This window comes from Pelmatolapia mariae, linkage group LG9 (assembly GCF_036321145.2).
Source record: "Pelmatolapia mariae isolate MD_Pm_ZW linkage group LG9, Pm_UMD_F_2, whole genome shotgun sequence".
NCBI lineage: Eukaryota > Metazoa > Chordata > Actinopteri > Cichliformes > Cichlidae > Pelmatolapia > Pelmatolapia mariae.
The window spans coordinates 20439367-20453547 of NC_086235.1; the positions used below are offsets into that span (position 1 = coordinate 20439367).

Below are 14181 nucleotides of genomic sequence, written 5' to 3' on the forward strand. Positions count from 1 at the left end.
TAGTTAGGATCAAACAGCCCCGAACATTTACAGTACCTTGGCAAATAAAAGTGACATAAAAAAGGAGGCTGACAGCTGCTGTTGCTTCCCTCATTTACACTTTCTCAACGCCTCAATGCCCCAAATGTCTGGTGGTGTCATCAGCAGGTTACTTGGTGTGCCTCAGCTGCACAGAAATCAAAAGGAAACTGGCTGCCTTCTGCTAAATTTTCACAAGGAGAATGAAAGATGCCAGTAAAAGGTTGTCAAGCATGCAAGTTAGCGTTTGTTATTTTGCAGGAGTACAGACGTTCAAGGCTTGCCCCCGACGGCAGCCTTGAGCGCCTGCGCTTCACATCCAGGGAAGGCTGTGTGGGATCTTTGCGCATCGTGGTTAAAAACCCCAATTAACAGACGGCACCACTCGTAACCTTGTGTTTATCACGGTTGAGCATGTGGCGACTATGGTGCAGCTTATCGCGGAGGAGCACGTGCCCACCAATCTTAATGATCAGAGGTACATTTGTCCCGTTGGCTTCCCGGTCAGCACTAAAGAGAAGGTAGTCCATGCAAGCGGCGGCCTTGAGCTCTGTGCAAAAGCACACCCTGCAAACTCTTGCTGATTTTGTCTCTGTTTACAGCTTCATTCAAGGTTCTTTTGACCTTGGACAGGGAAAATATTTGCCACAGCAAAGCTCAAAGTGAAGTGGCATTGGCTGGAAATGTGTTTTTTGTTTGGTCCAAATTAAACCTTGTAGTGGAGCAAAAATTCAGTCAATAAGCAGGAAACATTTCCTAATCATGTTGACTTCATGAGTCATTGTTGGAGTAATAAAAATATTGATATATGTTAGATGTCTTTAAGTAGCACAGGACTTTGGGTAAATATTAAACAAGCTTCTCTTGAAAGATTTTGACTATTAAATGTTTATTAACCACTATGTGCCAGAGGAGCAGTAAAGGAAAGTACAGGTACCTTTGAGAAGTCAAAGTAATAGTACACATTAACAGAGAAACCATCATTTTTAACATGACCGAACCAGCTGGCCAGATGTCTTTAATTTTCTTTTAAATGGACTCAGCCAAAGGTTGGCCAGTCACAGCATCAGTGCTATGTTAGATATATCTCAATTGTATCCATATTATAACATGGATTGCCCTCAGCACTGTCTGCAGCACATGTAGCAGGATAGCATCACCATGAAAAAGGCTAAGTAAGTAGCAGGGTGTTCACCATAGGATGCTTTAACTTTGCCCCAATGTAAAGCATATGGGTCAATATATAAAAAGCAGTTTCCCCCCAAACGTCCAGTACTGATTGAGCTCTACTCAAACACAGTTCACTATTCTCATCTTTTACCAATGTTGGTATAGCAATGTATTAAGATTTTGTGGTAATGAGTGACTGTGTATTACATTACAATCAAATTTGACAAAAACACCGAAAAAATTACATCCCTGACTGAGTCACAGTGTTTCTGTCTCACTCATCCTTGGCTGGCAGGTAACTCTGTAGGACTTCATCGGCAACAGGTTTCTTGTGACCTCTGCAGCTGACCCTCAGATCATACACCCCTAAGGGGAGAGATAATGAGCATTGTGCTCAGCGGGACTGAACTGCTCAGGTGGAAACAAGTGCTCCCTCTTCTTAGCAGTGAGGCGTGAAGAGAGCCCCCCTGGTTTAGACTGCTGCGTACATTCACATTACCAATCTTTCACCAGCCAAAAGGCCACAAGAGCTACTCGAGGAAAAGAGGAGGCTGGCTTTACAAAACAATGAGACCAACCAGATCCAATCACATGAAAATAGAAACTTGTGACAACAATGAACCAAAGCCTGAGCCGAATTCAAGGAGGTAGTGTGCATATACGGTCTAAGGGCCTTTGATATTTTGAGTTAACTGTTCTTTGCCACCAGACAGCTCCTCTCAAAGAAGCCGACAGTGAGATCCAAAGATAATAGGGCCCTGCTAAAGCAGCACTTTGGAGAATGTGAGAAAACTGAGATGATATAGTTTTGTGAACTGCCGAGTGACACTGATAATGCAGGAGGAACTTCACTTTGGGAGTTATGAGGGTGAACTGTTTGCAAAGGTAGCTTCTTTTTAGCTTGTTCCTGATACCTTGTGTTGCAGACGGAAAAACGCTGAAAATAACGGGTATTTAACAGAGACCATGTGAAACAGGAAGACTTTCAGTGACAGCAGAGAGGAGAGTGTGGCACAGGCACTTTCTCAGAGATGTCTCAGAGCTCCAAGAGCTAAAGGGGATTATGTAAGTCAAGCAGTATACTGGGTCACCCAGTTGTTTTTGATACACTACTGCATCGCCGCTACAACTGCGCTTATTGCAGAGATTCGTATTTCATAGCGCCCATGTACGGCTTCACTGGGATGTTAAAAGGTTTTATTTTTTGTTTTGTTTTTTCTTTTTAAAGAAGATTCACCGCCACTGACTGCTAAGTAGGATTCAGTGTTAACCAGCGATTTTTAAATCAGAATGACAACATATTGTAGTGAACAAATGTAGCTGCTAAAATGCTATATGCCAGCCAGTAACCATGGTGACTTTAATGGTTTATGAATAAACATAGCCCGTGTAAACTACACATGGTTTATGCTTGGTTTCTGTCTCACAGCTGTAATGTCTACATTTTAATCAAACCCTCGAGGTAAGCAGGAAAATCAGAAGCAAAGGACAATCAGTACCAACTGATGACATCACCAGATCAAGTCCCTAAGCCCCCCAGATGAAGAAACAACACCGACTGTCCACTAATAACAGGAACAGCACCATGCAAATTGTGTACATCTGCTTTAAGGCCATGCAACATAGAGCTTCCTATTCTGAATTAACACCATGTTGCTGCTCTGTGCACAAAAAGCTATATAATTCATGTGGGTGGTTTAGCTTCACAAAACACCACAGCAGACTCTAAACAAATATGCTGCATGTATTTTGCCTATAGGCCACTACAAAAGCCTTCAGCAGCTGCACGTGTTGATAAAGGCAGCACTGTTGGGACAGGTAGGATGTTTGGCTGCTTCACAACAGGACTCTTTGTTTCTCTAGCTGTGTCATATTACTCACCAGGAAAAAACTAAAAAAAAAAAAAAAAAAAAATCCTAGCCTGCATAGAGCTAATTTTAACTCCAACATGAGAAAAAATATATGTTTTACGGGGTGAATTTCCTTGTTGTAAATAATGTTTTACAAAATTTACATTTACCACTAATTATCACCCCTAAGGTCATGTTTCCCAAGACACACTTGCTAGCAAACGTTAGTGAAGCTCACGCCTGTAGTAGAAGGTCAAACAGACGTGCAGTGACGTTCATTTCAAAATAAAAGCGCAGTTAATTAGATAGCACGCCGATCAATCTTGGGTTTATTGCGAAAAAACACGTTTATAAAAACAGAAAGTACAATTTATAACGTGTATTAAGCATTAATAGGCTGTATTAAGCGATGCTCCCCTTTGATTCGTATAAATCCTTCTAATTGTAATTTTATTTTTGTACTAACCGGAAATTATCTTCTCTCCACCCCTAGAAATGACACCATTCCTAGCATAAAGGTGCTACTGACAACTGTCAACCTCAAGCTTCTCGCCAAGTCGACTTCATTGTCTAGTTTTACAGAGAAGACGAGGCCACCCTCGGTTAATAAATAACAGATGTAATAAAAGTAAATTAAAAAAAAGTCTTCAGCCCTTCCTGTACTGACCGGGGCACGGCCACTTTGTACCAGGAAGAGACGCAAACATCTCACCTTAATGAGGTGAAATCATGTAGTTTAGAGAAACACAGTTTACGCTCGACGAATATATGGAGTGTGCTTGTGTGTCAGGGTGATGACTAAAGAGAAACACAGCCTTAAACAACTTTGTTTCCCCTGTGATGTCCGGCCTGTGCTCACATCGCTACTAGTTTCGCAGCATCGCTTCGGCGTTGCAAACACCCACCCCTCCTGCACCATTTCCGTGTTTTATACGGAATCATTTCCACGGAGCCTGTGCCACGTCAATTAAATGCATAGGTTTTACTGAAATCTTACGCAGGGCAATAAGACCGGAGTAAGAGCCAGATTGTAATAAACGAAAAGCACACGGTGCCTTGCCAAACACTGCGACATTGTTGCAGGATAACCGGTTAATAAGTGAAAGGGTGCATGACGTGTCTAAATCAATGAGTCCAAGACAGCAACAACGTGACGCTAAAACAACACAACTCACCTAGTGCCACCTCGCAGGCTTTGCGCAATTGGGAATGGTGAGCCTTTTTCACCTCCTTGTCGGCCAGGATCTTTTCCAAAGCTCGTGTAAGGAACATGTTTTTCGTCTTTTTGCCCTCAAACATGTCGCACCGGAATTTGGAGCGAGGTGTGCCTGGTCCCAAGGGGGGCTGCAGCCTCCTCGAACAGAGATGTAATTCCTTTAGTAATGTCAGCCGCAGAGCCCCTAACAGACAAACATAAATAAACACAGAAGGTGGGGTAAATCCCTCAGATTGCCATTAACGACCTGCCTCCTGCGCCATGTTGGAGAGAGGAAACGACGTCACGTACGTTTGAGAACGGCCGCAGTGAGGCAGTAGGGAGTGAGGACGGAGATGAGAGTGGCCCTGCACCCGAGCTTTCTCTGCACATTCATGTACACCTGAGATCCACGATTTGTTAGACCAAGACAGTTTTTCTGTACTTTTGGTTCTGTGCACCGTCACTGAGGAGCAGACTTCATTTAAAGGGGTTTTACACAAAAATTGCATTAAATGTTTAGGAATTATAGCCATTAAAAAAAATTGCCAAGTTTCAGAAGCTCAAAATTAATACCTTTTCAGTGGAATTTCACATTTGAGGCCCAAAGAGATTACAGCGCAGGTATTGGAGGTTATCATTGGACTGGGAACCTAAATAAACCCATAAGTGAGACAGGAAAAGCTTCAGTCGTGGCCAGATCAGTAGTCTGATGCACTGGGCAGCTCATTGAATTGAAGTGTAAAAGGCTCTCTATCTCGCTCTCTGCTCTGCTTCAGCCAAATACTGCAAAACTGATCAGACACAACTTCACAGAGCAAGTGGATAATGACCCAAAGTATTCTGCAAAAGCAATCAAGGAGTTTCTCAAATCAAAGAAATGGGATGTTCTTTAAAGGCCAATTCAGTCACTTAATTTCCACCAAGAAGAGCTTTTTTCTTTTTTGTTATTAAATGCCAAACTGAATGCAGGAAGAACCACAAACAAGCAGCAGCTTGAGAGGAAACACAACACTAAGGCTGCAAAGTATTAGAGTATTAAGTATTAAAAGCATCATATATAAAATGATATTAGTTTGTCCAAATAATTTTATATTAAATGTATAGGAATGTCTGTAATTAATGCATTTCAGTCACATATTGATAGTTTGATTTTAAAATTCACTGTGGTGGTATACAGAGGCAAAACTGTCTTTGCATATAAACCTTCATGGTCGTATTAAACCTATGTGTAAAAACCCTGGCGTAACATATTGCCGCAGTGCCTTCAACCACCAAGCAGAAGAGTTTGCTGTCTTTTGTTGAATAAAACATAACTTTCCTCTGACATGCACATGATCTACAGCAAACCTGTGCGTGGTATCCCTGTGGGCATTTTGTTAAACGTTTCCATTGTAGTAAGTGTGTAGTAGCCTATGAAGGGATCATAATACAGTTAACTCAAACAGAACTGAAGTCGATCCTTTTGGGATTCTCAGTTAATCGGACCCATTTAACTCTACATTTAGAAACAATACAGTGTAAATACATCTGATTTTCATCCTTGTAAGGACCCACTGATTTTTTGGAGGAGGGGGTTAACACACTTTACTCGTGAATGAATGCAAATGTAGTTTTCTTTAAAGATTTCAGCAGAACTTAAAACCTTAAAAAAAGACAATTTCAAGTTGCTGCTTTTTGTTTTGCTCATGTATCAAATCAGTTCAGGAGTGATCGCAGGCTTCATATTTGGTGGCGGAGCAATTTTAAATCCCTGCACATGGCAACTTATTTGTCTGTGGTTAATTTCCGTTATAATTTCCCAGTCAATTTAATCTTCATGGTATTTTGCTTATGCCTTACCTCATACATAACTGTGCATATCCACACATTTAGATGGTGCTACACTGCATTTTACAGCCTTTAGCAGAGTGCAACACATCCAGGAAATCTGGCAATTTGACAACACAGATTTGGCAGTTGTGGGCGGTATAGTTCACTTTCACTCGGATCGGACTGTCCCGCGTGTCAGTCCCAACGTTTCTGAATCCATAAATAAGAGCAGAGCTGCAGAATCTGCAGACTGGCTACGAAGAAACTAAAATAAGAGGCAGATGTTTGAATCGATCATTAAATGCTATTAGTTAAATCAAAAAAGGTCAGAACGTTATTCATTAAAAACATCTGCTGACTACAATGATGTTTATCATCAAACATGGCGACGAGTATGTGTGCAAAACACTGACAGAACATAAATGAGGGCTGAAAGCGTGACCTTTAACCTTCTTGTAGATGTTTGCATGAAAGCCATTAGGAATGAATTTTTTCTAATGATGTCAGTTGCAGCCAGAGGCCAAACTAAATGAAAATAGGCCAAAACAAAATGTACACCTGTAAAAGCGGACAAGCAGAAAGGCAAAGAAGACAGAAATTCAATTACAAAAAATATATTTTGTTTTATAAAACAATGTTTATTCAGGTCAGACACTTAAAAAGATCTCATGATAAGAACATAGCCGAGTACAAGTAAACATTTCAGACACTGTCTTTTTCCATGCCTGAGTAATGACACAGTAAGCTGCTGAGGTCACAGGTCATTCTTTCTAAATGTCAGTCTGAACCAAATGAAAGAGAGAAAAATGGTATCAAAAAGATCTACACTGAAATTTATACATATGCTTTGTGCTAGTTTGTAACCACTTTGAACATATTTATTATTAGTAATAAAGGTTTTTACGCATTTTATGAAAATCTAGAGTGGCACTTGGTAAGAATATTTCCTAGAATAAAAAACAACAACCAGAATAAAAACAGGCTTAAAGATGTTGTTCTTTTTAAACTTGTATTTAATAAAGCACATTTTGGAAGACATAAAAAATATTAGCTTTATCTTTACCATAAAAGTGCTGCTGTAGCATAATAAGTGATCACATGACCACTATTCACTGTAAAAAATAAACTTTTTTTTTTTTAAAGATGCATTACTTAAAAGATCCTGTAGGGTTCAAGTTTTTTTTAGTGTTTGTTTTTTTGCACACAAAAATGCATCACCATCAGCTCTTATCAGAAAAAGGAGAATAAGATGAACGACAAATTCAAATTCACGCTCCGAGGATCTTTGTCGGTTCGTCACCTGATAACATCTGAGCGGAATATGAAATCTCAGGAAAATATTAGGTGCTAAGATAGGTAAGTCGGAGGGTGCGGTCATATATATGGAAATTTCTCCCTATCTGGCTTGCACTTCTTCAGCACTCCTGATGCGATGGCTTTCACGGCTCTCATAGTCTCAGTGCAGGTTGGCTTTATTAGAGATTCGGGCAGAAGGAAACCAAAATATCCCGTATCCCTCAACTCAAATGCAAATGCGTAGGGGATCCCGTTCCTGTATGCCCAGTCGATAGAGCTTCCTGAGCTGACATCTGTAAGGAAGTGCAAAATAGACAAGGGTAAGGAAAGCTTAAAACAGGAATACCTTAAGTTAAGTAGCTTTGATTTTACAAGTGTTTCATTTCTGTTGCTGCAGGTCAGCGTTTAGATGTCGCTCCTCTCTAGAGCAACATTCAAGGCAACTCTGAATTGATCTTGTATAATTAGAAAACTGGCATTTTTCTCCTAAGTTTAAAATGAATAACAGCTCATTTCCATTGCCAGAGCGCAATATTAGAAGGATTCGAGGAACTCACACAGAGTTGTGGAGGCAGGTCCGTATCTGTACCTCACGCCATAGGCAGAGTACAAGGCTGTCACTGCATTGTGAGCTGCTGACTCCTGGATGCATGAAAGCAGAAGGCCAGCTCATCTCACATACTGTATATTTACTCACAATAAGATTTAATCAGCTTTACCAGGTTAATTTCTTTAACACTATCAAAGGATAGGTCATAAGCAGCTCTCTCAGATTAATTAAAAAAATAAAACTCATTGAGTGTTAAGCAATAGATATCTTACCACACAGTTGAAGTTGGGGATTGTGGCATACTTGTAGGAATATGGGTAAAGCAGCATTTGTGCATAGGCATGAATGGATATGTATACTTCCACGCGTTTCTTGTGCTTGCGCAGGAACTTAGCGACAGCTTTGACTTCAGGTTCAGATTCGGGGAAGGGACCGCAATACGTGTCATCGCACGGATGAGAAGAAGCACCTTCATCTGGGGAAGCAAAGGGAGAAAGGATGAAACCACGTCATCATATCTTCTAATCATACCAGGATGCTTTAAGTGGCATCCTTAATCCAGCAACAGTGACCAAGCAGTAAGTGTAAAGAAATGGAAGTAGAGCAGTAGTTTGCATTGTTGCCACAAACTTTCCTGCGGTGTTGCTGCGTGGAGCGTGTGTGCGTTCCTCCCACAGTTCAAAGATAAGTGTGTTAGGCTGATAGGTGATTCTAAATCGGCCACACGTGTGGCCATGTGAGAGGGAAAAAAAGCGCTTTAGAGCGCATTAAGAGCACAGAATAAAGTGCTGTGTGAATGTGTGTAAATGGATGAATGGGGTTTGTCGTGTAAAGCTCTTTGGGTGGTCAGTAAGACTGGAAAAGTCTAGAAAACCAAATGCCAGCGTGACGGGGAACTAATAAAGACACAGACTGAAATATGATCACATTATAATCCTTTACAGACAACCTTATTTGACTCACCTTGACCCAAAAAAAGCAAACAGAAAAGCATCTGAACACATGCTGGTTTTAATTAAAGCCATATTTTTAAAACTACATAGTAAAAAGGGCTTCTAAGGTGACTAGTATTAGTCTGAAATGTGTTTGTTACTTTAGAAATTGTGGGAGAGAACAAAAGCATATTTCAAAGTTTATTTCAGGGATACTTTTTCTAAGGCTCAATTATCATGATGTACATTTACACTTGAAAGTCCTTCTTAAATATATCTATAAATAGCAGAGGCAAATGAAAAACCATGAATTTCAATCAGACTGAATGCTATCTTTGGGCTCATTCTGTCTTGTTTCATGCCTTTTTACAGCAGTCCATTACTGACTAATCAAATAGACTATAATTCATTTAATTATGGTACATTTCTCACACCATTTCCAGACTTTTATCATATATTTTGCACATATTCTCAAATTGTCATATGCTCTAAAGGACTCTAAATGCTGTGAATTCATGGTATGGTATGACCGAGCGTTCCCTTGAAGAGATGTTCTTCATCAGGTATAAAGAAATCTTCCACTCCTGTGTGTCTGTATGTATGTATCACAAAAAAAACTTTATTCTATTTTCAGCCTATGTCCTCACCCTCTAGAGAATAAATGAGAACAAATGGATGTAGTTGTTCCTACGCACATATGGGCACATATATACTTTTAGTCAGATTTGCCAGGTGTTATTATACCTACCACACCATTTTACTTTCCAGTTTCTGTTAGCGTCCACTCCTCTGCAGTGGAACTTGTGATTTTTGGACCGTGTCTTCCTCCAGAACCGATCCTGCAGGCCAAAAAAACAAAAAAAACAAAACGTTCTTGTCCACTGGCAGTAAAACACATCTGAACAACCAGTATGACACAAATATCCAGCTCATTCAGCTCTAGTGGGTTAATTGCTTAACAATAGTTATGGGAACAGGTTCATTTTTCCTGCATGCAGCAATAAATGTAGACAATTAAACATAAATAAAGCAGCATAATAACATGTAATAACACAAATTGCATTATTATTTCTCCTGTTTTCACGTAGACATTTTTTTCTTTCTTTAAAATTATTATAACAATCTGTAGGTGGAAAAAAACAAGCTTCCAGCTTCCCTTCTTTGCCTTGTTTTTAGCAAGCAATCCAAAGAATGCAATAAAATGTAAAATGTGCTTCCCCTCTAAGAAAAGCTTCCTCTCAAAAATGTACATATAGAAAGACCAGCAGAAAAGCTTACAGTACCGTAGTCCAGCTGAAACGATATCCATCCACATTAAAGACAGGCATGATGTAGAAGTTGAGCTGGTTCAGTAGTCTCGTCATCACAGAGTCATATTGGTATGAGCTGATAGCCTGTAATAATAATATAATGTAAGTCCAGTGTAATTATAAAACATACTCAACTGAAGAGGCAACCAGCATGAGACGGTACTTGCAGCCCCTTCTGGTTGCACTGATAGCCCAGCTCTCTCAGGGCGACACGTTCATACGTGCCATCACAAGAACGTTTGCTGTGTCTCCCAGCACAGTCTCAATGTGGAGAAGATACCAGGAGAGCTGGACAGGGCTGTGGAAGGGCATCAGGATTAGTAACTGCTCCTTTGGGCCGAGAGGAGCACTGCCAACGCCTCACAAAATGACTTCCACGTCCATGTATCTGACCAAATTTTGAGATTCAAACTCCATGAAACTTATAAGGATGCTTGATGGCCATTTGCCAGAGCAGCCTCACAGTGAGCACATCTTAGAGATGCCTCAATTTGTCTGCGTTTGCCTGTCTGTGACTACCACCTGCAAACTTGTTCTCTTTTTGGGGCGTTTTCTTTTCCAAAATTCTGGAAAAAAACAGATGTCCACACTTTTTTCCCCAGTGACCCTAATCCTCTTTTGTGAATGCGCCATTCTGGAGGAGCCGGATTACCTGTGCAAGCCGAATGGGCTGCAGGTACTGTCTCATGCTACCATAAGTGGGAGGGATGCTAGCAAAAAGCAAGAATGGAGAAAAATCAGTCATTAGGGATAAGGAGAGAGCAAATGTCTGTGACTACCACCTGCAAACTCGTTCTTTTTTGGGGGGTGGTCTTTGTTTTTGCCTCTCCGGTGCACTCGTTGTCACTTTCATTTGCATGAAAGCAAGTGAAATTGATTCACAAAGGTTTCTGCAGCCTGACTGCATAAACTGATATTTAAATGACTTTATGTTACACTGTGATGATCAAGTGTTCCTTTAATTATTTCTGAGCAGTGTATCTTTTTTATATTGTATTCAGGCTCATTATCTATTGTGCATTCAAACAACTGAGATAATCTGAGTCTGACAGCATAAGAGGATTGGAGCTATGAGACCTGGGCACTGGGCTAATGCTGCTTATACCTGCCTTTTAACCAGACTGAGGCCAAGGTTAATGTGCTTAAGGCTTGAACAAAGATGGCACCCTGACCTCCAGTGGCCTACCTCTGTCACTACACCACAGCACATTTGTATTTCCGTTCATCATGACTCCATTTAAGGTGAAACAGTCATGTATTTGACTTTTGCCTTTCTACAAATTTGAACTGAACCATCATACCGGAGAATGTCAATGCAACAAATCATTGTTCTGTGAACGGTAAGGTTCAGTGTAATACACTTTTTACTAGCTGATGTTTAAGCAGTTATTTACACCTCAAAATAAGAGGATTTTAAAACAGCTGGTTTTAATGCACCTCACAGGTAACATTATCACTCAAAAAACACCCAAAACAATCCTTTGGAATTCACTTGAAGTCAGCGCTCTGACTTTACAGATAACAGATTTTCCTTTAATTTTCTTTACTTTCTGGCACTTATTGTGCTGGACCGTGTTGAAAATCCCACTCATCTGGCATTTAAGCATTATAAAATGAGCCATTAAATGTTCTTGCAGTTAATGTCTGGCTCTGGTCTGGTACCGTCCTCACTTCAGAGAGCACGGAGACTTTAAGGGTGCAAAGGAACTTGCGTAAATGCCTGTGTTATTTCCAGCATTTTAGCTGTAAAGTATTTTCTTAAGTATTTGGATAGCTGTAAATGACAAGTGAACAGATGTTGGCGCTTTGATGAAGAGACCATATGTCACAGATAGCCTGAATGATGATCTACAGCAGGCAATCGGCGGGATATACATTGTGTTCCTGTTGAGGCACTTTTCGCGCATACATCAAAGAAAATTCTTTCCATAAATTAAAAGCAATCTTCCTACTTTAAAAGCACCTCTTTGACAAACCACTGGCAGAAGGCAGGTCCTATCCACTCTCTGGCGTGAACACCACAGTCGATCCACACAGCTTTCTTCTGGAGACGACGTTTCTTTCCTAGCTGACGGGACACGAGCATTGTTAGCTTTAGATTTGGACAAGACAGTGTGTTTCTTAGTTTTAATGTGCCTCCTCTCCTACCTGAAGCACATAAAGCGGTCTTCCTTCATATGACTTCCCAACAGAGAACACGTCAACCAGATTGGGGTGGGTTGTGTTCATCATAAACATCCAGCTCTGGATCTGAGGGACAGGAAATAATGTAGGGAAGTGGATCTTAAAAGACTTGTTTACATAATTTTCAGAAGTAATTACTATGCATTATTGCACATCTGTGTGCTTTGTAAACGTGTGTTGTACAGTGAGGGAGAGGATAAAAGCTCAAAGGACAAAAGATTTGTCCTCTGAGCTATGCTGTTTCATAGGGCTTGAAAGATTTGCAAACCAGGAGCCTGATCAACCTGGGAAAATAAACACTCTAAAGCTGTGAAGTGTCTGAAGTGGAGCGCACGTCTCGGTGTGTGAAAGCGCGAGGCCGTGGGAAAGACACATGTGGAACTGTGTAATTGAGAGAAAGCACCCTTAGAGAGGTTTTCTGTTTACCTTGTGGGTGCAATAGATTAGAGAGCAGAGGGGAATGACAGATAGGTAGGTAGATGTTGGGCTTCATGTCTACCTCTTCCAGAGAGTGGTAAACCTCGTAGTCATACTGAGCCTCTGACCTCCGCTTGCGAGAGGAGCGATATCCCGTCTGCTTTTCAATTTCCTTCTGTAGATTGGAGATAAATACCCTGCGTGAATGAAAGAGAGTGAAGCAGACAAACATGGTACACATTATAACCACTGTAGCATGTTTCCCATCGGCACATTTGGTACTCTGACTGTATGGTGTATGGTTTATTAGACAGTTAATACAAAGATAGAGGAGGGTGTGAACTAGCCAAAGGGAAACATAAGTAATGTAATCTAAAGAATACAGAAACAGAGCTGCCTTACGTCTCATTGTGCAGCTAATGTGTGGAGATTCATATCATGAAGCACTGGGGAGCATTTTACTGTAAGTGATGAGTCACTACACTTTAAATTTCCATCCAAAATCAATCCAAAAAGGAGGCTGGGATTTAGAGATTGCAATTCTGTAAAATGGGAGAAGTTCAGGAAAGAACTCGTGAGCTCAGCTCAAAAGTTTAAAAGCCCCAATTCCAAAAATGTTGGAATGCCATGTAAACAGAATGCAATGCTTTGTAAATCTTATAAACCCACATTTATTCACAATAGAACACAGAAAAAATACAAAATATTCTAGTGATAAAATGCAATTTTAAGAAAAAAATAAGATCATTTTAATTTTATTGCAGCAACTGGTCTCAAAACAGTTGGACTGGTGGGGGAAACAAAAGGCTGGCAAAACCAGCGGTGCTAAAAAGAAACAAGTGAAGGGACATTTTGAAACTAATTAGGTTAATTATCAATGCATCGTTAATATGACTGGGTCAAAAAAGACCATCTTAGAGAGGCAGTTTCTCACAAGTGAATATCTCTGTGAATATCTCACCGTCTACAGTTGATGATAAATTATTATCATATATTTTGGAGAAATCTCTGTGCGTAAAGGACAAAGCCAAAATGACATGGTAAATGGACTGATACTTATATAGCGCATTTCTACTCTCCTGGAGTACTCAAAGCGCTCTATACAACATGCCACATTCACCCAAGTACTGTCTTCTCTGCTTTTAAGTGCTTACTAACTACCATTCACACTGCGATGGCTGAATCGGAGAGCAACTCTGGGTAAATATCTTGCCCAAGGATATTTGGGGTCCGATCAATAGATGACCTGCTCGACCTCCTGAGCTACGTCTAAGGAGCTTGGAAAGAAAAGCGTCTGGACTTCTTTAAGTTGCTTGAAGACGTCTCACCTCTCATCCTAGAAGATTCTTCAGTTCTAAGGTCAAATGGTGGAGAGTCCCAGAGTTATAGATAGCCATAATCACATACTGTGTATGCTCCTCAGCTACAGCCACCCCAAAAATGTTGC

The 14181-nt window shown here is 40.5% G+C and overlaps 2 protein-coding genes across 3 annotated transcripts in view; both read right to left on the reverse strand.

Moving 5' to 3' along the window:
• arfgef1 (ADP-ribosylation factor guanine nucleotide-exchange factor 1 (brefeldin A-inhibited)) overlaps nt 1-4544 on the reverse strand; it is a 53578-nt gene extending 49034 nt beyond the window's left edge. For both annotated transcript variants that reach the window (XM_063483717.1, XM_063483716.1), the window contains exon 1: nt 4214-4544. In XM_063483717.1, the coding sequence (XP_063339787.1) occupies nt 4214-4337 (124 nt within the window). In that variant the 5' untranslated portion in view covers nt 4338-4544. The remainder of the gene's footprint in view (nt 1-4213) is intronic.
• A 2155-nt stretch (nt 4545-6699) lies between these two features.
• Nucleotides 6700-12884, reverse strand: cpa6 (carboxypeptidase A6). Its single transcript, XM_063483212.2, has 8 exons — nt 12817-12884; nt 12282-12383; nt 12097-12201; nt 10107-10217; nt 9572-9662; nt 8164-8366; nt 7899-7983; nt 6700-7634 (listed from the first exon to the last, which is right to left on the reverse strand). Exons 2-8 carry the CDS (start codon nt 12369-12371, stop codon nt 7420-7422), a joined length of 900 nt encoding a protein of 299 aa, XP_063339282.2. The 5' UTR covers nt 12372-12383; nt 12817-12884; the 3' UTR covers nt 6700-7419.
• Between the last annotated feature and the right edge of the window lie 1297 nt (nt 12885-14181).